General features: G+C 45.9%; 2 protein-coding genes across 11 annotated transcripts in view; one reads left to right on the forward strand and one right to left on the reverse strand.

Annotated features, from left to right (window-relative positions):
* Nucleotides 1–1,482: 1,482 nt before the first annotated feature.
* Nucleotides 1,483–4,635, reverse strand: Rtf1 (RNA polymerase-associated protein Rtf1). The gene is made up of 4 exons (XM_001361614.4): nt 4,446–4,635; nt 3,376–4,306; nt 2,134–3,309; nt 1,483–2,070 (listed from the first exon to the last, which is right to left on the reverse strand). The coding sequence occupies exons 1-4, from the start codon at nt 4,524–4,526 to the stop codon at nt 1,964–1,966; spliced, it is 2,295 nt and encodes a 764-aa protein (XP_001361651.1). The 5' UTR covers nt 4,527–4,635; the 3' UTR covers nt 1,483–1,963.
* A 2,182-nt stretch (nt 4,636–6,817) lies between these two features.
* Nucleotides 6,818–27,616, forward strand: part of Liprin-gamma (liprin protein kazrin) — a 36,412-nt gene continuing 15,613 nt past the window's right edge. For 5 of the 10 annotated variants that reach the window (XM_033378768.1, XM_033378771.1, XM_015185004.2 and 2 more), the window contains exons 1-2: nt 6,818–6,944; nt 7,528–7,713. The gene's annotated coding sequence lies outside the window, so the exon portion shown is untranslated. Of the gene's footprint in view, nt 7,041–7,527; nt 7,714–23,980; nt 24,221–27,616 lie in introns of those variants that run through there. The other 5 variants (XM_033378769.1, XM_001361616.4, XM_015185003.2 and 2 more) reach the window with 5 other exon arrangements.

Below are 27,616 nucleotides of genomic sequence, written 5' to 3' on the forward strand. Positions count from 1 at the left end.
CGACACACGCACACAGAGCTGTAGTTGTAGCTGTAGCTGTAGATTCGAAGCGCAGACAATGAAAGACGCCAAAGCCGAGGGGCAGTGACAGAGACAGAGGCGACGATGAAGCCACTTGCCTGGGGTAGTATGCCGGTTGATTAGTCGCCCTCAAGGGGATTCTCCCCCCACATATGCAACAGCTCCAGATGTAAGTGTAAGATGCACCAATCACACACACGCATACACACAGATGGGCTGCAGCAGCGGCAACAACAAGAGCAGAACAGCATTTGCATGGGCCACGCATCGGTAGTTTTTCGAATTCTGAATTGAGATTCCGCTACTGATCTATTACACTCTCCGCTTCAGAGAACGTGCTGCTGTTGCATATTTTGAGATAAAATGTCATTGTGCCACAATGGGAAGCAGAGCCGCCTCTCCATTCCCCTCCCACCCGACAGGCTCTTGATTCTCCAACTCCCCCATCGTCATCATCATCATCACCATTCCGATTCTGATCGGATCAGTCGCATTCAACATTTTGGGAACAATATGTTCTGGGATGGGATCTCGTTGGTTGCCTGGAGATGGGAAGATGGGACCGAAGCGTCCGAAATTCCCTGACAGTGAATGAATGAAATGTTGGAAATATTCAAGCGGAAATGCATTATAGAACATTCAATTGAAGTTTATTCCCATCCACATACAATACATAGTCATTTGAGTACAGAAAGTTGTACAAATCTCTACAAAAGTCGTTAAGAGAATGCACTTAAGATGTTAGTTAAATGTTCCACAAATATACATCTCCGTCTTTCCCATTTAGGAACAATTTTAAAGCTATCAACCGTTGAATTTGGAACCTCCCTCACTGATGCGTGGATTCTGCTGAAAATGTTATTTCGCTGCCGACGAAAACACTCGAAACGCGATCGGTTTCAATTAAAAGACAATTTCATCGAATTAATTGAATTAAATGTGAGAACATGAAAGGAGTTCAACAGCTGCACAAACAGCCAGCAAACCAATTAAGAGAGCCACCAACTGAGCCAGCCTTAACCTAACCCAAACAGAGGAGACCGCGGAAGCCTCTGCCACTAGAAGTTTACTTTTCAATTTATGTTGAAAATGGCGCCAAGAGAGCCAGAGAATTATGGTTTCAGTAATTATCATGTATTTAATATCTTTCAAAAGTAACCCCGAGATCTTGGCTTTTCTGCAAGAACGAAGAATAATTACAGAACGATTTGAATAGTACAATTCTTTGTTTATTTGTATTGTTATTAATGTATATGTGTATAGTAGGTATATAGTATAGGCATGCTGCTAAAATTGATGAACTGAGCTTAAACTAGTACAGCATTGAACGATTACAACCAAAGGATAGTATGCTTGCTGCATAAATCCCATTAAATCAGCCTGTGTATATTTGTCCCTGGAATCTCATAAACCATCTCGCCATATGCCTGAGTTGTTGCTGTTTAATTAACTAATTCTATATAAGTTATCATCATCATCATCGTATAAATTTATTGAACATCGCATGGAGGATGATTATTGGGAAGGTGGCAGCTATATAATACAATTTTCAACTTAAGTACTAGTAAAATAACTGTGATATTTGAATACATAAGGAGTGGAGTTATAGTACATTTTTCTAAGTATTGAATTCTAATAAAAAAAGTAATAAACAGAGACAAACACAAATGGAAATTTTCTGATAAGATAGTCGATGAAATAATAACAATTGAAATATCCCTAATCATCCTCTTTCCAGCAACAGTATGGTTTGTGTTCTGTCCATCTAATACAACACAGAAACTGCAACGAACTGGAATTCGTTTACTAACTTTAGTTTTGTTTTTCGTTTGTCGGACCGTTAACAAATGTCACTTTAGTCCATTTATGCACGGTATGCTTAACTACACTAACTAGGACGCAAAACGCAAGAGCTTTGTCAATATGGTTTGAATCTGAAGCCCTAGATGAGGCCGCGCTTCTTCTTGTAGTCCTCCAGGTTAAGCGACCGCTTGGAGACGGTTTCGGCTGGCTTATTCGCCGGCTTTGGCACTGAATTTGTGCTGTTAACTGCAGGGAAATAAATCGACGATTTAGAGATTTAAGTCGATGCTTACTGGAGCCAATACTCACCCGGTAGAGGCACATCCAAGTCTATATCAAAGTCGTGCAGCGAGTACAGGCTAAAGTCCTTTGCGTCTGTGGGTTTCGCATTTGAGGAGCCGGCCTCGTTTGGCCTTTTCTTGCCAGGCGGCGGTGGAGGCAGTGGTGCTAGCTGCGGATCCTCTTCTTCCTTCTTAGCACCTTTGAAGCCCATGCGCGGTTGAGTGATACGACGTGTGAACGGATCTGATATCTTCTGGCCCTTGTTGGCCCGGGCCTCCTCCATGATGGCCTTTTCGGCATCTTGAACGTTCTTCTTGCGGTTACGGTCATTAATGTATGAAATCAGATTCAGTGTGTGCGATCTTCGTTTGTCCAGCTCAGACGCTCGGTTCTCCAGTTCATCGATCTGCTGGCTCAGGTCCTGGGCAATGTCGTAGTCACCCCGGAGCATGGCGGCGTCTCTCTCCTTCATCAGGCAGGTCTTCTTCATGGCATAGTTGGTGGGACGGTTGCGGAAGCGGTTCTTCTCCTCCACAATTTTGTCCACATCCTCGTCCTTGAACTCGTAGTTCAGGGCCTTCTTGATATCGTTCGCCTTAATTTCAATGAGTTCGATAGAGGGCATCTGTACGTGCGCATGCTGGCAGACCTCATGCCATTTCTTGAACTCGTTCTCTGTGAACTCCTGATTGGAGATGAACTCCAGCCGGAAGACGCGCTCCTGAGTGCCGTGCTTCAGGCGAAGGCCGCGATTGGTTCTCGTGGTGCCTAGGCTGTAAATCTTGCCCGTCTCCACTACGCCGGTAATCTCAGCGACTCTATAGACTGGCTTCTGGCCATTGTTTCCAATGCTTATCCTCACAAAACAGTTCAGAACTGTGCTCTCGAAAATGGGCAAATTGACGAAACGCTCCATCTTGTGGCGCGACAGACGCAATTTGTTCAGATCTTCGCGGTTCGATATGAACACAGGACTTTTGGTGGTCTTGTCATCATCATCAGACTCGCTGGAAGCCTTGCTACTAATCGAACGCGACCGTTTGCCCGTTGGCTTCTCATCCTCGTCCCAGTCACTGCTGCCCGAGTCGTCCGAGTAAATCTCTGAGGCTTTCAGCTTCACAGCCGACTTGCAGCCTGACACGCTCTCAAGTTCCTCTTTGTCGTCTCGATCGCGTTCGGCTTGCCTCTTGGCTTCCTCTTCCTCTGCAATAAGTTAATTATATTCCAAATAACCCCATTTCCAGAGCAGGGAGTAATACACATGCTTACCTCTCTTAGCCTTGCCTTCCCGCTTGGCCTTCAGTAGGGCCATGGCATTGCTTCGCTTGTCATCGGTTTTGTTGGCCTCCACATTCTTCTTTCGCTCCTTGGACCGTTCTTTGTGATCGAAATAGTCGCCCATGCCAGCGCCAGCCTGATCATCTGATTCTCGGTCGTTAAGAATGCTGGCCACGGCCGCCGAAGTTGAAGCCACATCCCTATTGGAGGACTGAGGCAGGGGACTGTTGCTCCCTACTTCGCTAATCGGTTTGGGCTCCAGTTCAGAAAGCACGGAGTTCGGTGGCTGTGGCATGGACGGTGGCAATTCTTTGCTTTTTTTGGCCTTCTTCTCTTTCTTCTTTTTTGCCCTTTCCCCCTTTGACCTGGATTTTTCGCTCCTTTCACCGCGCCGGGCTAGCTTCAGCTTTCTCTCGATCTCCCATCGGGTGCGCCTGATTTCGCGTTGTTCGATGCGTTTAAAGATCTCCGTTTCGCGCTCCTTTTCCGACAGGTCATTGAGGCGCTTGCGATCCTCCTCGTCGCCCATCATGTCGTCGTCGAAGCCATCATCGAACTCGGCGTCGGAGCTGGACGAGGATGAGCTGGACGAGTCGGAGCCAGATGAGGAGTTCGACTTCGAATTGTCCGAGTCGCTGTCGGAGACCTCGCCCTCCTCATGCTCGCTGTGGTTGCCTGTCTTCGGAGGCTCCTCGGGCTTCTTTTCCACAGGCTGAGGTTGCACGGACTCATCCTGACTTTCATCGTCCCAGTTGGACTCCGATGAACTTGAGTTCCTGCTGGCCTTCTTCGGACGCTTCTTCTTCTTCGTGGCAGGCGCACCAGATTTGTTGTTTGCCCAATCCGAGTCGGAATCGGATAGTGAGCTCGCCTTGCTGGCATTTTGTGGCTTCTTACGCTTCTTGGCCAACGACAGGAGGTCCTGCGGGGGCGGTTATCATGTTTAATTGGTGTTTAAAGAAAAATTGCCATTGATTTGTTACATCGCAATGGCTGCACACAGCCCTGGGACTCGGCCCCTTGACAATGGCACGGGCGTTTTCTCCCCATCGCTTACTCACCGACTCCAATTTCGTGTCCGATCCGCTATCACTATCGCTCGAGTTCGAGTCGATGAGGGATTGCGTCCGCCTTTTTCCCATTCTATTATTTTTCACTTTTTTCTTATGAATAAACAAAAAAAACTATGTGCTGCCCTCACCGTAGATCAAGCTTAGCCCACTTAGGCCCCCTGTTTTAAAACAGTTCAACTACTTCAGGTAAAATATTGCTGATTGTACATTTTTCTTGTAGATCCACGCCATCTCTTCTCTGAACTTAAAAAAAAAACACAAATTCATTCACCTGAACAGCTCTAAAACGATTCAATTTTCAATATATCGCTGGATAATAAATTACCCCTTGGTCGACAATGGGTTAATCGTTTTCCGGAAAGGAATGGAAACCAAATTCCTAGATTTTTATATGCGATTTGATATAAATAGGCAGGACCCCCATCCTTGAACACATAATTTTATGCGATTGATGAATTAGTTTTCTATATGAATGGCTAATTTTAAGTACTCCCTGTTTTGGAATTTGTAAAAACAAAAAGGTTTTAGCGAAAAAGGTGAAACGAACAAAACGTAAGTGAGCAATCGTTTCTATTGCTCAATTTTGACATTCCATTGAATAATGCTGACTAACTAAGACTTTTAGCTCTGCTCTGCCATATAGTTTGCAATTTTGAAACGATAACGATATTTTTGGGATATATCGGTTTGAGAAACATTTTCGACGATTTCATTGCTTGAAATGAAAAATACCGTCGTTTCCGTTTCAAAACAGTTTCCGATATATTTGAAATTGCACTTCACCTTTTTAATTGTTGGGTAATTAAAAGTAGCCGTAATTAAAGTACACAATTATATTAAACATGGAATGTATGGAATCGCTCCACGAAGAGAGGATTTCCCTCCACGAAAAAGAGAACAAATCCCAAAACAGACAGCAAGTACCGATAAATGTCCCTGGAACGAATTAGTTAATTTTTGAACACTAGCTTGCTATCAGTGTTGGCAGGCTGGTTGCTGTGGCACTCGAAAAGAGTGCTGGTGAAGTAAAATTTCAGCGCGGAGTTCAAGAAACTAATTATGATTTCATTTAGGGAAAAGCTATGCCAGTTTCGTGAGACAGTTTCTCTGCCTCGATTATTTGGCTCCATTTATCGCTAGGTGGAAAATTTAAATATACACTGAAGTCCATTTCTAATAATCTTCAGGTTCAATAAAACCACCCAGCCACCCCCAGGGGAAAGTTGCTCTTGCAGCACGTGCACATTTTACCGCGCTGTCAAGCGTAACAACGAATCACACTTAAAGCAAAACTGAAAAAATACCAAGACCTAGATGGGGCGAAGAGCTGTTCAAGCAATGCAAACACAGACCCTCCAATGGTTGTGGCAGAGTGCCGATGGGGGCTAGGGCTGAGTGCGCCAAGCGACTGTTGAATTGAAATGCAAATTTGGCATCTCCGCTGCGCCGGCTTCCCCCTTCATTTGCATTTGCATGATGATACCCCATGATGAAGCTGACTTTGTGTACCCTGTAATGGGCAAACATTTATCCATAATCACATAGCTTGCAAGTGGGTTATGGGGTTGCCCCCGGCCGACACACAAACACACACACACAAAACAAACACACATATGCATTTGGAAAACTAAATTAAAACCACACCTGCTCCTGCACACCCCTGCGAAAATAACTCACAATCAATATTAATTAAAATGCAGCCGTATTCATGTCCCCCCCCAAACCCCCTGACGGAACGGGGCATGTACTGGGGGACATCGCCGCCTCCCTCACACACAGTCTTTTTCATAATTCGACTTAAATGCTACGAGGCAATTTGCAGTAGCAACAAAAGCACACGGCCAGAGGAAGCGCAATGCACATTCAACAAAGTGCACATTCAACAGCAACAACAGCAAAAACAACAACAACAACAACAACAGTAGCAGAGGGGAACGGTAACGGGAATCAAAGCAATGTGACAGCAAACGAAAACAACCCACTCAACGCCCGCTTCAACCCTGCCCAGAGCCATACCTCACACCCACCCAACCACCCAACTCTCTCTCGCAGCACACAGAGCTTTGGAGCGCAGCTTTCGAGCATGCGTACAGCTAGAGAGCGAAGCAGCGCACATCGACGAGGTTTATGGATAAAGGGGGGTGGTTTGACTTGTTTGCCATTTTTGGGATGGAAACGAAGCTCGAAGCAGGGTATGTGTTGCGTTGGCGTTGTTGCGCCGGCTGCTGTTTGCCAAATTAGGGGTAAAGAGTAAGCAAATGAGAGAGAGACAGAGACTAAGTCCAAGCCGAGAGAGCGGCTGGCAAAAGCTTTGCTCACCTTACAGTTGTGTTGTTGGTGTAACAAAGCTCCATTGTGTGTTTTCGGTGTTGTTTTTTTTCGCCAGTTCATTCAACGAAATAACGGTAGCGGTATCGGTAGCGGTGTCGGCAGCGGTAAAGGTCCGCATAGTCCATTCAAAAAGCCAAGTGAACGGTCACCCAGCGTGTGAGTAGGCGTGAGGTGAAGTGAACCCGAAAGGGGGTTGAAACGAACAACAGACCGTAAAATACACGGCTTAAGACGCAAAAGAAACAAAAAAAGGTGAAATGACGAAAAATATTTGACTAAAGGTGTCAGTGCCGCAGACAATTACCTAAAGAGAATAGGATTCCGCAAAATAAAAACGCTTCCCGCTGTGCGACGGTTCCCAATATAACTGCAGCGAGGGGCTGGATGAGGAGTGCGTGGGGGTCGATATGAAAGACAAATGCTCGAATCAAAACTCTCTCACAGCCCAAACCACCACCCCGCAAAAAAAATAAGTGACAGAGTTTTAGTTTTCCCGCAGTTTTCCCATTTTTATTTTTTTTATTTTGTTAAATTTTGTATTTTTCGATTTTGTTGTTTCTACTGTCCAAGCCGCGGGCGTGGCTTGCCCCGACAGAAGGATACCACGGCTGCCACGGAAAGCATTTCATTTTCATCTTTTCTATTCTTTCTTTCTATTTTTTTTTCCCCCTCCCGCTCTGACTGCCGCCGCCTCTCTCCCTCGCTCCCTGGGCTCTGTTAATTTGTCGTGCATTTTCAGCAGCAGCAGCAGTGGAAAACTCGGGAACAACAAACCCTAACAAAACCAAACTAAACCAAGCTAAAACAAAACCAACAAATTGAGGAAAAAATAGTGAAAAAAACCGAATAAAAAACGAGGAAAACCCCAACGCGAAAGTTTTCTCACTAACTAAGGGATTTGTCTGCATGGTGGAGAGTATTGTGGGTGAGTCTGGCTTAAATGAATATTAATTGGGTTTGTTTTCGGGGGATAGCAGTGTGTGTCATCTGCTGAGTTGTGTGAGGCATCTGTTCCAGGGATAAGCGTGTGCACATGCATAGATAAACATAGTTCCTAAATAATACAGATGCGATAATGTAGTGCCAAATCCTCATCAATAATACATGAAATTATGGAGTTTATAGAATGATTGTAAGAGTGGGAAGGGAAGGGAAATGTGTGTGGGAGATTGAGAATGAGCAAGCGTCTGAGAGCAGACGAACAGACGGGCTGACAGACATGGCTATATGTATATGTAGACTCGGCTATGGATGCTGATCATATGTTACTTAAAGGGACGGGGACGCTTCCTTCTAGGTGTTACACACATCCACTTAGAGACTTTCAGAGAGAAATTACATCCTTTTCATGAAATTCATTGTCTTTCTCTACCTTGGGGCAATACGCCATTGCAAATTGATCTGCTTTTATTTGCAAACGCATAACAATTAATAAAAGTCACCTTTCAGAATGCTCCTCTGGGCTATGTTCAATTTATATGCTGAGCCCAAGCCTCCAGTGGCGATGGGGATCCATTCACAGTGTCCATTTCAAATCTCATACATCTCTGCCTCTGCCAGTTTCGATTATGGCCTCTTTCTGCCCCATGTGGAAGATTTTCAAAAGGTTAGACAGGCACACACTCATCAGCAGGGTGAAGGGGAGTAACAGACCTGGGGATGGACACACAATCACAATGATAGTAGTGGCAAAAGGGCCGCAGAAAACAAAAGCTTATGGTGGTGGTGGTGGTGCTGCTGGCCACTTGGATTCCACTTCGGTCTGGTTTGGTCAGGATAGCATTGAGGGCGATCCTGTGGTCCTCCAGTCCCCCCAGCTCATGCATATATGTATGTATTTCCAATGCAAATTTGCCAGCCCTAGCATTCAAATCAGAATCAAGCACACATGTGGATGGAGAGGCTCTGTGACGCTGTCCGGTTGGTAAAACAAAAGTAAAACAAAAGATGGAAAATTCTGAAGTGCTTAAAATGCGTTTTGTCAACATTAACCCGAAATGGCCGGACGGGAGATAAGCGTGACAGGAGAGTGTGGAGTGTGTATAGAGGGGGTGTGGGTGTGTGTTTTCTGGCGGAATGATTAATGCTGCTGAAATTGCTTTTGGATTTGTCGAGCAACGGAGCAACCGAGCAACAGAGCAACAGCTACAATGGGCTTAGCGTGGGCTGGCTTTGAGGCGGCTTTCAGGCCTGGCTGCCAAATGCACAAAGCCAACGAAGAGTGGGGGGTGTTTCTGCGTCGCCTGTTGCCTGCTACAACCCTGAAGGACGCAACAACCCTCGAGCGTGGCATCTGGAGATGCAGCAGCGACAAAAGGAATGAATAATTCAAATGGAGAATACAGTTTGAAGATGCATAGAGGCACCCGGAACGAGGCTATAGCCTCAGAAATAACGAGCACAAATCCCTGAGAGGACCCTGCAAACACGTTGGCAAAAGAGGGTCGGAGTGGGAGTGGGAGTGGCACTACCCTTGGAATAATTGCTGCGTGCATTGCCCCACCTTTGACAGGTGCACACTGCACACCGACTGCACACTCTTCGCTGATCATTAGGGGAGCACAGCACTCGTTTTGTGTGCTACGAATACGAGTATATATTTTAGAGCTGCTTTATCGGATTAGACGGCTTTGAGCATTAGCACATTAGAGAATTAGGCGAATTATAACGGACGGGCCCATGCCACTACCCTCCAGCCCAGTGCGGGGGTGTGGCCTGCCCCCATTTTGGTCTTTTTCCATTTCCCATTTTCACGCTTTGCACGTATTTCTCCAACTAAATTAGATTGCGTGTGGCATGTGGCAGAGGTAACAAAACAGGTGCAGAGCCAGAACCGAACCGAAGCCCGTTGCCAAAAGGCAGAAGAAGGCAGGTGCAAACTGCGCTGTCGACAGCTTTGGCTCCAAAGTTACTCCATCGTCCAGCCACCCCGTTCGACCCACACCGCCACAAAAGTAGTTAAAAACTTATGCACGGGATCGTAATCTCCTCTTTGGTGCAAATTAATAATGTTCCCTGCCAGCGCCGACAGAATCAGCACAAGAACAGAAAAAATTCTTGGCTAGAGCTTCAATATGGCTGAAAGCTGATGAAAGCGGGCAGAGAGGTGCAAAACTTTTATCATCCGTTGCTCGGTGATTAGCCCGGCTAAGAGGCAGACGCAGAGACAGAGGCAGACGAAGAAAAGGCGAAAAAAACCCATTATCCTAGTGGGTGAGAAAGTTTGTAATAAAATATTTAATAACATCCTGCAAAAACAAATGAATATAGACCCCTAGAATGGGTGGGGAAAATGGTTGAACGCTAATTGAAGTGGGGCTTATGAAACACAAAAGAAACTTCCAGGTATACCGATTCATTGTGAAGGGGGATCCACAGATACAGTTGCATCTTTCAGCCAAAAATTTTGTCGGAACAGGAACAAAAGGATCTAGCCTAAGATACCTTAACGATGCAAACATATTCCTTATTTCTTCGCAAAACCAACTGAGATCTACCAGTAAAAGTCTTTGGTTTCATTGTAAAACTTATTCCCTTTGAAGATTGAACTTGGTTTTGAGCCATTTAGCAGAGTTCACTGACTTTACAAAGCCGCAAGTTCCTCAGAAATCTCGGGTGAATTTCAACGATGTTCAAAATGATAAAGTATTCATTGCATACATAAGTTGACGAAACTTGCTTGCCGGCCAATTAAACTTTAATTAATTTACAACTTATCAAATTCCAGAGCAGACCCAACTACAGATACAGATACAGATACATACTCGTAGACACAGATACACACATACGAGTACGGACAGTCCCACGGCGATTTCAATGTCAGTCAGTTGGCCAACCACTTTGGCCGATGGTCCGGGGGCCGAGGGTCGAGGGTTGAGGGTAGAGGGCCGTGGTTCGGGAGACAGCCCCCGCCATCGCCGGTTAATGATGCGAGACCCAAGCAAAAGCGAAAGCGAAAGCCAGAGCAGAAATCACAACCCACGCAAATCGCCGAAGCGTCAAGAGAAATCATTATAAGACAAGAGACTCTATAAGTTTCTAGAGCAGTAGCTCGTTGTCTCTCTGTTTCTCTCTCTCGGTCTCTCTCGCTCTCTGAGAGTTAAGCTAAGTGAATGAAAATGAAAAAGTGCTGGTGGCACACACAAGTTACGTGATCAGAATGATAAACCCCAGCTCACAGCAGACCTCTCAGGGGAGGGAGGATGGACACCAGACGGCACGGCGGTTACATATACGTATACAAGTGGCCAGTGGGTGGTGGAAGTGGAACTGCGACTGGGTTCGCGTTGCCGTGTGGGTGGTGGGTGGTGTGGTTTTTGGTAGAAGTCGAATCAAATAAATTTTCATTGTATCTGCGCTCCGCTGGACTCTCTTTCTATTGTTTTAGCTTTTGTTTGATGGCCACAAATCTCAAATTAATTAAATTGTCACCGCTTGTTGGTCAGTATATGTATGTTAAAGCAAACCCGAATCCGAATCAAAATCAGAATTAAATTAGTTGGTCGCGGCAGCTCGGCGCAGAAATGAAAATGTTTCGCTGGTCAGAGATCAGCCCCCACCTTCCCCTCATGCGTGGCTCCACCAAAAAACTTTTCTGACAGCGAACTGGCATTATGAAATTCTTACAGCTTTAATGGGCCTCGCAGATGTCACGGAGCTTGTCATAGGCCAGAGTTCATGGCTGTGAAATCCGGCGCAAAACAGAAATGTAATTAAACTTTTAATTAAATTAATTAAAATGCCATCTCCATGACATCTGTGTGGGGAAATCTAACGATGATCTAGCTCTCTGCTCTGCTCTGCTCTGCGCTTGCTGATCTCTCCATCCGGCTGGAATCCTTTAATTGGTGGAATATTGGGGCCAAGAGGCTCCTTGGCTCTTTGAATGCGGTCAGCACACACGGACACGACCCTGCTTATTTGTTAGAGAGAGCGAGAGCTGAAAAGTGAGGGCAGAGAACCTGCAACCGAGCACCGCCCACCACCCGGATAGCCACAAAAACGATTTCGGTTCACCTCCAGCTCCATGTGCATGTTAATGGAGGGGATATAAGGGATATTGTGTGTCATGCACTTCCACCCCCAGTGGTAACCCCATGAGTAATTGTCTGTTGGAGCGGGCCAATGGACTAAATTGAGCAGCAACAACAGAAACAAAGTAAAGAAGCAGAAAAGAAGTAAATGGAGAGAGCGAGTTGCAGCGAGAGCGAGGTGGGAGACAGAAGAAGCAACAGTCTGCTTTTGGCCCAGTTGGCAGGGTTGTCCCGGGACACGGGACACGGGACACGGCCAGGGAAGCTCTAGCTTTAGTTCTATTTGTTTTTTTTTTCGTTTGCGTACTTTTATTTGGTTTTCCTTGAGTGACATTTCGGCTGACTGGTCTCCCGTCCCCGACGCCGCCCTCGCCCCCCACTCCGCCCACGCAGCGCAGCGACGACACGTGCTGTTGGCAGTCGACGTGTTCGCTCATGTTTGCTTGTCTGCCTGTTTGCCGCTCCGCTGCCTCTCTTCTTCTATCGCGAGAGAGTGTTCATTAATTCGGGCCTCGGGGCACAGTGGTCCAAGGTACGTACATAAATATGAAAATGTTTGCTTGGTGTCGGTTTTCCTTGACCTGGCATCAATGTAAAGGACCTCCCCTTCAATGTATTGCGTATATTAATTTCTTTTGATGTGCCAGCAACCCTAGAGCACCCTTCAACCTTTGCACAGGGCATTTTCCAGAGCGAAAAAACTGCTATTCGGAATTTTATATCGTTATGCAGATTCATGCAAATTATTCCTGACAGGAATAACAGAAAAAAACAATTTCCGCCTCGCCCAAAAACCATTTAATTTCACAAAAAAACTAAAATATACAACATTGATTTGCGGACAAAGTATGCTATTCGATTCATTCGTTCAATGTTATTGACAAATTACAATGAAATAGTTTTTATGTTATGGAAAATTTTTGAAATTCCCATCGAACCCGAGGCTTCTCTGGCTCTGACTGTTGTTGTTTTTTCAATGAGGCCACCAACCCCAGCAGCCCCACCTCCTCCGAGTTGGATCATAAAAATTCCATCAGCATTGGAGCAATTCCATTAGCAAGAAATGATTGGATGCGCTCCAGCCTCTGGTATCCGTGGTCGAGGATGGTCGATATGGCACCAAAAATACCCAACGGGAACCAGTGGAAGTGGATTGAAAAGCCATAAACTCATCTTTATCTTACACTTTCTCTTGCTTTTCTCTTGCCATGCTTTTCGTCTTGACTTTTGCCGGCAGAAGGTACTTTTTTATGTCTAAGAATACAGGCTTGAGCACTTTTAAAGTACTTTTTTTTTCTGTGTTCGGGAAAATGTTTTGGCTACAGGCAAAATTACCTTTATGAATTATTCCATTCTCTGAGCACATAATGAATGTGAATTGCTGCATCCTAATGACACTTTCTCCTATATAAACCTCCGAAGGGAACCCGATCTGACCTCACCACACACACACACACATATACATTCCCTTTATGATTGTGTCCTCTAATTGAAATGTACGGCGGGAGGCAGGAATCCTATTAGACCGCCCCCCTGGAAACACGACCCTGGCCAGACCCTGGGGAAACATTCTCTATTCCCAATTAGGCGCTTCCAAACGGTCTCTCGACCATAATTTGGAAATGCAATTGCAATTGACAGACACGAAAATGTCCCCTGTATCTGCGGCAAAAGGGGGATTGATTCGTTCTAGAAGATATATCCGGTGATATTTTAGTGATTTTTAAGAGTGTCAGCAGAAAACGGGAGCCGTGCGGTAACAACAGGATGTGCCGGGATAATGTAATGGGAATTGCACACCTCTAACGCGTCGGCAGTCAGCAGGCCTGCTGTCAAAATGGACGACTAAGTGCGGCCCCGGGCGAGGCGGCACTAACGCAGACATCTGGGGGATGGGGGCATGGGCATGGCATGGATGCAGGTCCAGATGCAGCTGCCAAAGCCGCAGAATGCCAGGAACGCACAGAATGACAAAATTACGGGGGCCTGTGGGTTGGTGAGTTGGCTGGTTATGCGTTGGTGCTGGGTGGTTGTGTGGCATGTGGAATGCTGGGGGGGGAATTTGATAAGCAACTGCGCCACACATGCGAACCGCAGCTCCTGTCGGAGCCCCTACAGTATCATAGGAGCAGTTGAAAGTGGTTGGAGTGGGGATGGGGGTGGCAAAATGGAAAAGGAAATTGAGTGTGTGTAATGCGTACTTATGGGGGACATTTTAAATGAAAATTTCTGTACCTTTTCCCGCCATCCGTTGGTTTCCCACCATGCCATATGCCTTCCGCTAAGCAATTTCGATGGGATTGAAATGCGGCGGCGATGGCAAGCAACAGGTGGGGCCGGAGGACACACCTGGAGCCTGGAGCCTGGAGCCTGGAGGCTGCATACTTGCCCGGCTTCCGCTCGTATGTTTCGCATATATTATTCTTCATCTTTCCTTCCAGCTTTTTCTTTCACTTATTTTCCCGCTCTTTTTATTAAATTCGTGCCTGTCTGCCTGGCCAGCTCTTGGTCTGGCTCTTGGCCTGGGTCTGTTACTGGGGCTGGGACTAGGACTGGTAGTTACAGCTGGTGGATCCCTCTGGAGGGAGGGAGAGTCAAGAGTAGTGGAACGTGGGCTCCATTTCATTTTTCTTGTCTTCGGAAGAGAACCAGACAAAGCGACATAGAGAGAGAGAGGTCAATCGGAAGCGGAAGAGACAGAGACAGAACAAACAGCCAAAGCGAAAACAAAACCAAACTAAAGAATCTCATGTCAGGGCTGTTATAGAAATATATTGATACGAGATTAATTGTCTCATTACGAACTAAAAATGTAATCCATTTAATGTATTTTTCAAACTTCTGAACTACATACATATGTATTTCTCCCAGTGTATCGAGCATACTCGTAAATTTATTGCCACAATGCGACAAATTCCGAGCGGTGAAGGTTTCCCCATCTTTCACGTATCCTCCACTCCACTCCACTCTCCTCTCCTCACCATTCCTTCGGTGCACAAACGGAATGTTTGTTATGCTTCCTTTTGCCTCATCTGAACTCAAGTCGCGTTCGGTTCGGTTGCCCCACCGCCTGCCAGCCAGACAGCCAGCCTGCCACTGTCATTGAAAATAAATTTGTCAACTTGCAGTTGCCATTGCATTGCAGTTTTTGCTCTCTAACTCACTCTCGACAGTCCCAGTGCACCGCAAACAGAGCTGTTGTGAGGCTGTCAGCGGCTCCTCTCCTCAGCTGGCCACTTTCACAGCCTCTACACGATACGATTTCTACCGATGCTACTTTACTGTATTGCTAGGAAATTGTGACCTTTTAGTAATGGATTTGTTTTTACAAAATCAACAACAGGAGTACCCTTAATAATGACTCTATAGGCGCGAACCGATTGAAAAGGATTTTTCTTTTATTTCCGGAATATTTTCCAGGGTTTGCACGATCCATAGGTTGCTCTTTTTGGTGGAAGTCGGTGGAAAACACATCGTTAGCAGCTTTGCGCTCCACGAACACCACAGTAAGCGGCAGTGGCAGTGGCAAAGGCAGTGCCAGTGGCAGAGTCATAGTCAGCGATGGCGACCACGACGTAGACGACTCTTACACATTTCATTTTATTGTCACGTACGCGTTTGGTTCGCAGTTTCTTTTTATGGTAGGTCGGTGCCGTGTCGGTCGCCACCCCCCACCCTCCCCATATCCCACTCCCACCGATTTGGAGTTCTTTCAAATGGTGTCTATTGACATGGACCCATATACGGACAGTTTACAGTTGTCTCGTCGGAGGCCAGAATCGAACGTCGAGAGCTGTTAGCACTCACTGGGTGTGGCCCATGAATGCGAATCGTTTTGTGTTGCGTCTTTCAAATATGTCTGCCATTTCGGTATGAATTTTTATATACGAACCGATGTAATTGATGGCCCTCTGGCAAAGACGAAGAAGAAAACCTTCAAAAGTAGTTGGCTTATACGCTGAGAGATGACATCATTATATCATCCTGATCTAGAGTAGATAGAACAGTTTCGGATTAACATAATACTAATTCCTTATACAAAATGTTACTAACATGTTATTTATTCTAATAGTTAAGCTAAATTAATATTAATTTGCTGATGCACTGGCTGATGTGGTCGACTGGCGATGTCCATTTAAGCCGAATCGATTTAAAATGGCTCGCTCTGTCGCTCCCGATTAAATAATAAATAATTGATGTCATCGGCTTAATATAACTATATTGCATCTCCCCTTGGCACGTCCCTGCTGCCAACTTTCTTCCTTCCTGAAAATCACCAATAATGGGCAGTGCCGTATGAAAACCATCACTGAGTGCTGAGCAAGTTTTCCTGGTGAATGTTTTAAGGTACTCTTCTAAAGGCTGTCATCAAATTCTCAATTGTAAAATTGTATCAATTATCCCGCGCCTGAAAGGCTGTTCAAAGGCACCAGAAGAGCCTATGAATTTTGATATACGAGTATGTCAGCTACTATAATTGGTGGCCGCCTGGCAGAGTTGGAGCGTTTCCAAAGCGTTGAAAATCATTTAATTACAGGCATACCAATCAGTATTGATTTGGTGTTGTGTCTCCAGAGTGTTAGCTTAGGCTGCCAATTATAATTGTCAAATGTAATATAATACATCCTTCAGATGCATTTGTTGGCGTGTTTGTGTGGAGTTCATTTGCGTATATTTATTAGCTAATACTTGGCCCAACAAATAGCCACAGAAGTACAGGTCCTTGATGGGTATCGGGCTGAAGGACTGGCGATGTCAGTCGCTGCGGAGTTAAACAGTTGCCATAGTAAACTTTCTGCAGAACTTTCTGCTAAAAAGTGTTGCAACAACGAAAGGCAAGATGTAAAAGAGACTTTTACGGTTGTCAGCAATTTGGGAAACACCTGGCCAAGTAACGGGCAACTCCTGCTTACAGTTGGCTTTCAGCATACAGCTAATTAAAATTCTATGGAACTGTAGAATAAGTTGAAGTATTTAGTCTTGGCGGCAGGGGGTGTGGCACCGTAGGACACCGTTGCATTGACGCCCTAATTCACTATTCCAACATCATTATTTACTCGTTTTTTGTCCGCATTTCTTCGTCATCCGTTTTGTGAAAGATAGTTTCCTGCGCGGAAAGCGTTTTTTTCCTCTTTCTTTTTTTTTTGGCAGCAGACATGGCGATGCGGCAGGCAGTCGGTTGCAGCAACATGGCAGGAAACACTTATAAAGAGATGGGGAAAGTAACACACTTATTGCATTACTTACGCTAAATAACCGCTCACAAACTGCCATTAGTGTTAGTGTGGGGCGTTGGGGCAGGTGCAACGATAGTGCTGCAGCGGGCAAGCTTCTTATTAAATACGTCCGAACGGTAAATGGAGCCAACAGGTAGGGAGTGGAAGGGAGATAATTAAAGAGCAAAATGTTGACAGGCAAGGCCGGAACGAGCAGAGCCTGGAGGAACGAATGGATGGATGGATGGCTGGAAATCCAGGAAAAATCAAGGCACACCTACCCGAAATATTCATACCAATGAATGCTGGCTTGTGTCACGTGTGTGTGTGTGTGTGTGTGTGTGTGAGTGCATTTCAGTGCGGTTAAACGGCATACAGAACACGCATACGTAAGCTGTCAGAGGAGATGGGGAGCTGCGAAGAGGAGAAATTCCAGACTGTGTTGGATCGCCAGCCGTCTGCCTTGCTCTCTCTCTCCCTCTCTCTCTCCATTGAGCTTTGCGTGAAATTTGCATGGCAGTACTTTATAGTAGAGCCCCCCACCCCCCTTTCTCACACTCTTTCTGTGTGTGAATTTCTGTATCTGGAAATGGAAAAATTCAAGAGATTCTTTCACTCATTTCTGCTGGCCGAGTATGCACTTCCTATTCTCCTTTAATGACCATGCCCACTGAAAAGTGTTAAAGTGGAATACATACTAGCTACTATTTTCGCCCCACCGTTGAAATACCTTAAATATTTTGCCAGGCAAGCTTACGTTTCCTTCTGTGTTGCGTTTGACTTCCCTGCAAAATATGCCTGTTGCCAGGCAAAGAGCAAGAGGCAGGCTCAGAAATCTAATATGGCAGAAAACCCAATTAAAATGCTGCACAAGACAACACCAGAGACGCCGACAACACAGGCAACAAAAGGAGGCATCATCAAATAATTGCAGGGGCTGTGGCTGTGGCTGTGGCTATGCCCACAGACAAGTATAATCTCCGGTCCCGATGCAGCCAGCTGTGCACAGCCAGGCGCAGGGCGTAGCGCGATGGGCGTAGAGTGGGCCTGGGTATCGTTTGTGGCGCGTATCCTTGGGATATGCAGTGAAAAATTGTAAATTTAAAAATTTAAATTTAGGAACGAGCAATAAACTCAGAAACAATTACGTTTTATGGTTTCCATTGCTGTGTCTTTAAGCACTGGAGTCCTTTAAGGGACACGACTGAACTTTTCGAGAGCCCTCAGTGGAGGTTGACATGTGGGTTACTGGCTCAAGCCTGGGCCAAGTGCTTGCTTAGAGAGAAAATGCGGGCCTTCTTTGTGGAAAAGCTTTTAGTGAAAGTGGAAAATATGGAAATGCTATCTTGAACTTTGATCAATATCATTTTGAGCCCTGTTCCAGGTCCTGCCGCTCTCGTTTCCCATTTCTCTCGACCCTTTTTTGGCAATAAAGTGCTAGAGGAGGTAAAACTAATCGCTGGCCAGCCATAAAAGGGGGCATCAGCATCTGGAAAAGTAATGGTCCAGCATAAAAAAGGAAAGCTGGGGGAAGAAAGATGGGAAAAGAAAGGCAGCTGCTGCAGGAAGCTGGTGGCAAACACATGTGGCTTTTGTTGCCTCTGAGGTTGCAGTTTCGTGTGACGTCTTAAGTGCATTCGGGTGCACAGAGGTTTCTGCTCTGGGAACAGGGAACGGAACAGGGAACGGAACAGGGAACAGGATTTTGCTCCTGGCTAATGTTGAGCTGCCGCTTTGGCGGATCCGCTTTTATGGCAGCAATTTGCAGCAGACAAAGCCAACAGACATCTTTCCCTGGAGAGTCTCTATCCTTCCCTTTTTGTGTTAATTTCGGTCCGCACTTTATGATGGGGAGGAGCACTACAAGGAGGATGTCCTGTTTACGGATTTTATGATTTTACAAAAGAAAATTACATATTGAAAAAAGGGAAAGACGTGGCTAAGAGTTTAAAGATTTCTAAGGAAATTTCTCTTCTCTTAAGGAAATATGGGAATTTAAAAATGCAAAAAATGCAACAAAGGCTTGGACAAAGGTAGCTGTAAATCCTTTAAGTTTGAAATCAATCAGTCGATTGATTAAATATCTGTCAAATATTTCAAGCCCAAGCTGGCGAAGTCTGTAAACTTGTTATTGATCGGCTTACCCATAAATTTATCCATTGCAAATTGAATTATGTTTGAGTTGCATTTTGTTGCTGTCCGTTTGTATTTCTGTTGAAAATGGAAATTCATTTGGAATTCATTGAAATTTGGAAATGTTTTCATGTGATTAAATGTTCTGTGCATCATTCAGACTCCAATTAAGTGGAGAACTGCGCTTGGAATCACATTTCTGAGTGCTCCGACTGCAGTCGTACGGCCAACCAGTCATTCAATTATTATCCGTTCATTCGGTGGAGGGGGGTTCCACTCTATCCTGTTTTCCCCCCTCTTTCCGTCTTTATCTGTAGCTATATCTGTGCCTTCATCTGTATCTGTGTCTGTTGTGCTGCCTTCATTGAATTTTATTTGCCAAGCTCCCTTTCGATCAGCCCCTAGTAGTGCCTGACAAAAGTAGCTTATGTTTTTCGTTTTTTTCATTTTTATTTGGAATGTAGATTTATCGATGGTCCTGCCAACTCGTATATAAACCGGTTACGAGGGCACGTCCCGTTGCCATAAAAATATGAGAGGAAATATTTCGGGCATGAGTGGGGGGCAGAAGCAAACTGCAAATTCCCCAGGCAGAATACATTTGTATGTTGTGCCTGTACTTCCGTTTGATTTGCGTTCATTTTGGGATCTACTTACAGAAAAGCTCCCTACTTTCAAACTTATTTCGATGTGAATATTCCTTCGAGTGTTTTGTCATTGGAGGAAAGGGGTTGAATACTTGGTCAGGGATTATAAAGCGATTCCTTGATGCATAACTTCACGCGATTATACACGCAAATCAACTCGAAAATCCTTTACCCTTAATGAATGTCTGGAATTTCCCCCCAGTTTAATTGCCGAAATTGTGAGTCAGGTGGGGCGTAGGGCGGAGGGCGGAGGGTCACTGAAATTGAAACCGCAACTGACGAAGATGATCTGCTTTGAGTCCACGGGAACACGTTCGTAGCCCATATACCCGTTCCTGGCGTGACTGAGCGCAATAAAAACTTATTAAGCGATGCTGGGGACGTGGGTCCAGAGCAAGCACAACGAAAGAAAGAGAGAACGAGGAAAAGCAAGAGAGGAAAAGGATAAATGGCAAAACATTTGGTAGAAATGTGTCGCTGCCCTTGGGGCCAGACCGTAATAAAAAGCGAGGACTAAAAAGAAATGAAAATATTGCGCATACGCCGCACTGGCTTCGCTCGCCTTATAATGGCCATTAATAATATATCGCTGCTTCCGCGTGGGCCCTGCTTCGCACACTCCCTCTCTCTCTCTCTCTCTCTCTCTCTCTCTCGTTCTCTTTCATTCCGGACAAGTGCGATAAACCGTTTAGCAGCATCCGGCTGCAGACAAAAGAGAAGAAAATGAGTGGAAATTGAGGAACAGTCAGAGGGAGCGAGGGCGTGGACGAGGAGGAGGACGAGGAAATAGTGCAAACATAAGTACTCGAATGGGAATGGATTTTCTTGTTCAAATCCTCTCGCCACTCTGCTCCTCTGGCAGCGAAATGTTCATTCTAATTCGATTAATTAGGAGTGGGCAAATGTGCCCTGGGCTGGGATATCAATTGAGGTAATCAATGCAGTTCTAAGACGAGTTTGCAGTAATCAGCTTACAATTTCACATTAAAGGCTTGGATTTCCGTTTTGCATTTCGTATTCAAATAAGACGAAAATGTTTTCCAATATTTTGCCTCACAATAAGATAGATATTTCCTCATATGCACACACAATGGCTGTACGACAACAATGGCTTCAACACAGTATAGAGAAAACTTTCCCGACATCGTGCTGCCCCGCCCCCCAGCCACTCCTACCATTCGCTTATTTGTGGCATCAACTGTGGAAAAAGTTTGCGCCAATAAATGCGAAGTATGAAACGAAGAACAGGAAGAGCAGCTACAGACACAGATGTTGAAATAAGTTGTCAAGCCAGAGCATGCCCCTACTCCTGGCCACCTGCCACTGCCCCTCCGCTCCCTTCTATTTAGTGGGGCCATATATATATATAGTTTTGCACTTGTCAGCCTCCCCCGCGCCGGCGATAAGGACAAAACATTGATAAACATGCCCACTCTCCATGACTCCAAAACTTCGTCATGATGACTCCACAGCTCTGCACGGCCGATTTCCCTCACCCCAACTCAACTTCAATATTCTACTCTCCACACGCAGCTTCTGCAAAGGACGGGGTGTGGTGAGTGGGGGGGATTGGTTTGCCAGGAACGAAGCGGATGCCAGGCAACGGCAATAACAATGCCATGCCCACAATTGCTTGGCTTGACAAAGCGACTGTCACACGGAGAGTACCCGCAGAGAAAAGGCGTACACTGTGAGAACAGTGGATGAGCTCCCGGCCAGCGATATTTGTCTTTTGAGAGGGCCTCTGGTAGTCGTGTTGATGGATCTACGTATGCCTCTTCGCTATTAGTGATGGTAGAAAAGATTCACATAGGATATCTCAACAAATCTAATCAATCCGTCCGCAGGTCATTTTATCTTGAATTCTCTGCTCCCAGTGCACCATAGTCGTTCGAATGTCAGTGCCGGCGTGTGTTTGCTTTTGGTTAAGGTTGAGGTCGTCTTCGTTAGGTTTTAAGGACTCTGCTGGATGGAAAAGGGGAGTAAAGGAGAAAGGACAGAGTGAGAAGACTGTCTGTGGGACATTTTGCTGTCAATAACATTTGAGTTACGACAAAGCCAGAAATTGAGGCGTAAGGATGGAAGTCTCCTCCTTCGGGGGCTTCTGTTCCATAGCACGGGAAATTTTTCACGCGTCACCTGTGGCAGATACTGCTCTCACCGCGGGGGACGGGGGTTCACTTTGCTTCAGTTTGCCCCCGGAGCGAGGCGTATCTTCAGGCCTACTGCGGCTTCAGGTTGGAGTTGAATGAACTCGCTCTACATCGATTTTCATGTGCATCCATGAGTGGCTTTGTGTTGCTTTGTGATGTGAATATCCTGTCACGGATGGCGTCGACCGGGATAAGCCAGAATAGGCAGCAGCTTGACATTCATTTGAAAACATTTTATTAGCATCGGACCACGCTTATCTCATGGATGCACTTTTGCCTGTCCCAGACAGCAGGAGGGACGGGGTCCGAGCCGCGACCGGGCCTTGGGCTGTTACCGACAGGACAATGATTGTCAGTCACAATAAACACAAACTGTTGCCCCATCCTGGCTGTGCCAGTATTGGGCGGAGGAGGATGGCTGTGGCCAGGACGAGTTATCGGACCTGTTCTGTCAGGTACAATCGCCGGTTGTGTGGCATTCGTGACAGTCACGGCTTATAAATGACACTTCCCTGTGCTTCAAAATAGTTTTAGTGGATCGGGGGCAGGGGCAATTACTATGTTTAGCCAATGATAATACGATACTACGTTTCAATGGGCTTCATGCGGATTATTTCATTACGATCATGGGTCGTATTGTAATGGAAATTCACCTTTCCGCCTTTGATGACTCTGAATGGGTCGTAATGATGTCCTAGTGACGGGCTTAGCGGCCTAATTATGATGTTAATACACGTAATACTGGCTGGGATGTGTTATCACAGAGATAGGCAAATTATAGGCATTACAAGAGTCTCTAATTTGCAATTAAACGAGGACGAAAAGGGGGGAAAACCTGCTCTAGAACGCAGTTTCTATGGCAGGATGCGATAATGAAACGAACGAAAAGTCTATGTTTCGGAAATGGCGGCTTTCGTGACCTTTTGATTTACGGAATATTTGAAAACACAAAATAATTCACTTGCAATTCGATGCAGATATATGTATAGTCTTTGTGGTGCAACAATCTTATTAAATATGTTCTTGTACAATAAATTGGATTTCTATAGATGGGAGTGCATCATCTGTGTCGTGTCTGCTGCTTTGTGGTGGAGTCTCTGTCGCTCCCCCTCGCCAAGCTATCGGAGGAAGCACACGGACACACGTAGACATAGGCACATACCATACTGCCATCGTCCTGTCTCTCCTTCTGCTGCTAGACCTGTCATGTCATGTAGAGCTATAGTTTTACTAGGTATGAGCAAGTGTACGAACGAATGTGTTGAGTCGGCAGATTGAATTACAATATGAATGAAATGTAAGTTGTCCGAGTTGTCGGAAAAAAGTTACCGCTTTGTGTAGGGATGGAGGATTGTATGAGTTCCAGCCGCAGGCTGACACATGTCCACATCTCCGGATTGACTTGATGACGGATTAAAGGAGGTTTAGCAATAGCCTGAGCTCAAATATTTTGGGCAAGCACTTCCCTCGGACAATGTTTTCTTTCCGCTCACACCACCAGCTGTTCGGGCATTTCATTAGGAAGAAGTTTTGCTTTGTGGCAACCTGAACGGAAATTGCTGCCACAAAGTTAAATTGTTGAGAAAATGTTTTGCGGTTTCGGTCGTAGCATTTGCAAAGAACAATTTATTTTGCTGATTAATTGAGTGGGTTTACAGTGGGCGGGGGGAGGGTTGGCAATTGCAACCAACCTCTGACCTTCGGCTGGGGTGCGAGCAACAAGGGATCCCGATCCCATCCAAGAGGATGCCCATGCAAAACGTAAACAAACACTTGTCCATGGCGAGGCTAGGTCGGGGCTACGATTGCGAGTATGTCTCGTTTTCCCCCACTGTAAAAGCTTTTCCTAGACGCAGGCGCAAGGGCACGCTCTCTCTCTCTCTCTCTCTCTCTCTCTCTGTGTGTGTGTGGCTCTCCCACTGCATTTGCACTGCAGATGAAGGAGCTTCGTGTGACGTCACAGGCCGCCAAAAACCGAACGGTACTCGAGCCAAATGCCAAGGACTCTCGCCGCTGAGGCTGTCGGCCTGCTCAGTGCCGTTAGAGATATTCGCCAAGTGAGACGTGCCAAGCAGTGCAGAAAGCAGTTGAAAATATTTTCCACCACACGCGCACACACACCTACGTACATACCATAAATACATACATACCATAAATACATACATACCATACATACATACATAGAGACGGGAAAGGGGTGGCTGTGCGTGGGCGTTCGTGTGTGTGTGTCAATAAAATCAGGAAAAGACGGTGAGCGGTGTGCAGACCCGACCAGGCGAGCCAGCCACACAAACTTTTGGCCAACTCAATGAAAACACCAGAGCATCCAACAAATTAGGCAAAAAAAACAAAAAAAAAAAAAAAAAAAAAAACACACACACAGACATTGACTTTAAGTTCCACGTGGAGTGTGCTTTTTTGGCCAGAGGTCCATGCCAGGGCCCCGGGGGCAGAGGTAAATTCAACGCGAGCTAGTGCTGCCGAGGCACGATGAAAACAAAAACACACACAAATAACAGAAATGCCAGAGTTACGGCAAGGTATATTCTCAATCTAAGGAAAGACAGTTCCTTTATCAAAAAAGGGTACCCCGAGCCGTACTGCTGCTGGCCTTACCTTCTATTGAATATTCCTTTATAAATACCGTGAATATTCAATAAACAAATTGTTTCAACCATGCGGCTGGCTGCCGGCTAGCGGGAATACCTCTCGCTGAATATAGGCTGTACCATAAATGGGAGTGAAAGGCAGTGAAAAACAGTGAAAACAATCGAACAGTGAGAGGCAGGAGCCGCAGGCTAAATTCGGTCAATATTTGAGTGCGTACGCTGTTTGAAAAGAGGGAAATTTTGTTGCCATTTTATGTTGCTGTTGTTGTGGTTGTTCCTTTTGCTGATGTTGTTTTTGTGAAAGCGAGAACAAAGGGAGCAAAATCTGTGTGGAAATAAATTACGCACTATTCTGCTGCTGTGCCACTGGCTGGTTGGGGAATTTCTGCTGTGGGCCTTTCTGGGATTTGTGAATGAATATTAAAATACATCTACAGTGCAGAGTACACCCACATACATGCATGAATATATACATATGTGAGCATATTTTTAAGCTCATTTTGACTGGCTTGTGGAGCTCTGATTGCTGCTGCTGCTGCTGCTGCCCACCTTTATACCCTTACAGGTTATACGAATCCTGATTAATGTCAGCGTGTTTTAGCAATCATACCAGGACACATGTAACTGTCAGTAGACACGACAGCACACACCGGAAACGGTCTCTTGGGGGGAGCCTACGTTAGTGTCACAAATCGTTTTGATGGCAGGGGGAGAATATGGTGTGGCATTTTTGACGGGTACGTTAACCATCAAGAAATCATTACAGGATGCGTTAAATGTTTCGTGTATGCTGCCAACGGGTTATATAGCAGAATAACATACTATTCAAAAGATCCGATCCGGAGGAAACAGCTTCGCTTGGCGATTTTCAGAAATCTGATAAAATTCCAGCACATTGCACGAATGTATGCAACGCATTCTCTGACCCAGGATACATGCATCACAGATGCCACATAAATTAAAAGGCAGATCCTAGCGGGGCGTAAACGGTTCAGTGCAAGGGGACCATGTTACGTGCGTTTTATGACGATTATTCGTTACGCATACGCCATGTGGCGCGGCAAGGGCCACCAACGGTGCGTCGCGTAATAAATCGCACGACAATAACTCAGAATAAAAAGGGGGAGAGGGTGAGAAACAAGCAAAAGGGTGCAGCGCAAGGAGCCAGCCAAGGGTGAAGGATGTGGAACCAGCCGAGCAGTGGCCAGGAAACTGAAGGAAAACTGTAGCTATTAAGGCAAAAGACTTAAAGACTTTTCCAGCTACCATACCACCCACCCAGCCCCGTTCTGTCGGAGACGGCATCCGACACACCCAAACGCACACATCCGTTTCCGGTTCCACTCCTGCGGCTGTACCAGAGGCAGCGGCAGCGGCAGCGGCAGAGGCAGAGGCAGAGCCAGAGGCAAAAAACAAAAACAAAGCCGTCAACGAAAACTCACTTAGTAGGCAGCCGCAGCCGCAGTCTCCTGCCATCTGGCAGGCAGACTCTCTCCATTGCTCCTTGCTCCTTGCCCCTTTGCCCGTTTGCTCCTTGGTCCCGTCCAGACTCACTTGACATGCTCTTAATGCCAAATGAAAACATACGCTCAAGGACACCGAGGAAGCGCTCCGTTCCACTTTCCCGAGAACCGAGAACCGACAACCGCCCACCCTGCGCCCGGAGCTCCTCTCGTGTGTAAATTTTTAATGTTGCCAAGAACAAGCACAGTAGCCCTCAAATGTAGGTTATCAAATTGTGTTCAAGTTGCCGTTGCCAACCCCAGCACCAACCCCTCTCGCAGCGAACTTTTAGGCCCCAAAACGAGCCCCAACCCCTGTCCAAAGCCACCCGTCGAAGCAGGGGAGGAACATTTTAAATGATTTTGTGGCTGCTGCCGCTCTGACCCGACTGCCAATTGGGTCAAGCATTTACATTTCGCGCCTGATGCGAATACTAAAGGCATACTCTGCCTATGCCTCTGCCTCTGCCTCCGCCTCCCTGGAAAAGTATGCCCCATGTTGTACGTACACGCCCTTAAAAGTCTTAAGCTGCCTCTATTTGGTTAAATTAAAAACACAAATTTAACTCTGCTCTGCCTGATGCTGCCACTAATTAATTGCAAACTAAATGAGTTTCCCGGCAACAAAACTTTATCCGTACCGTACCGTGCCACAGCAAGAGGCTGATGGCTGCCTGTTGGCCGTTACCGCGGGAACGGGGGGCCAGGGGAAAGTGCAACAGAAGCCTTACGCATTGGTCTAGGCAACTCCTCAGATAAGGAAGAATCTGGAACATAAAAAGGAAAAGTTTCGTCCTCACATATTCCATTCCGTTGCATCAAAAAGTTTCCGGCTGCGAAAGGATCAAACTGTTGACTCGAACGAGTCATACAGGAAATTGCGAGTAATATGAGAAATAACAACGTGTGAAAGAGTCAAGAGAAAAATATGTATGCCACACTGTGCGAAAAAGGGTTCTGAGTGCAACCAAAACTCAAAAACAGTTAGATCTATGTACATGTATTTAAAGGGCAGAAAGTAATTCACACTGTAGTCGGGAGTTGGCCCATGAGGCAGACAGTCGGAGATTGAGGGACAAATCAAGTTAGCTGCGTGAAAATGATTTGTTCAAGCCAATTGAGTGGTTCCACGTCAACTCCCGAATTGGCAGGAGAGAGCAGAGCCCAGTCCAGGCCAGACAGACCCCTCCGGGCCATCCATCCGTCAGTCAATCAGTCAGCCAGTGAGCCATTAAATTCTCGCTACTCAATGTTCGCCCGCAGCACAAATCTGTTAATTTAACTTATTAATTTGCAATTGAATTGGCCCCCAACTGTTGATGTTGATGTCACTGTCGCTCTCAATGTCAATTACATTTCCACTGCCCCATTTTCCACTTGCCTCATGTTTCGAACGAGAGTTCGTTGAGCTGCGGCAAGTGTAATCAAGTCTGGCCAAAATACTGCTCCTGCCTCAAAGCAGCACTCAAAAACGGATTAATTTGCATACATTTGCGATGCGACTCTCATGCAAATTCCAAATGAATCTGACAGAA

The sequence above is a fragment of the Drosophila pseudoobscura genome, chromosome 3 (genome assembly GCF_009870125.1).
Source record: "Drosophila pseudoobscura strain MV-25-SWS-2005 chromosome 3, UCI_Dpse_MV25, whole genome shotgun sequence".
Taxonomy (NCBI): domain Eukaryota; kingdom Metazoa; phylum Arthropoda; class Insecta; order Diptera; family Drosophilidae; genus Drosophila; species Drosophila pseudoobscura.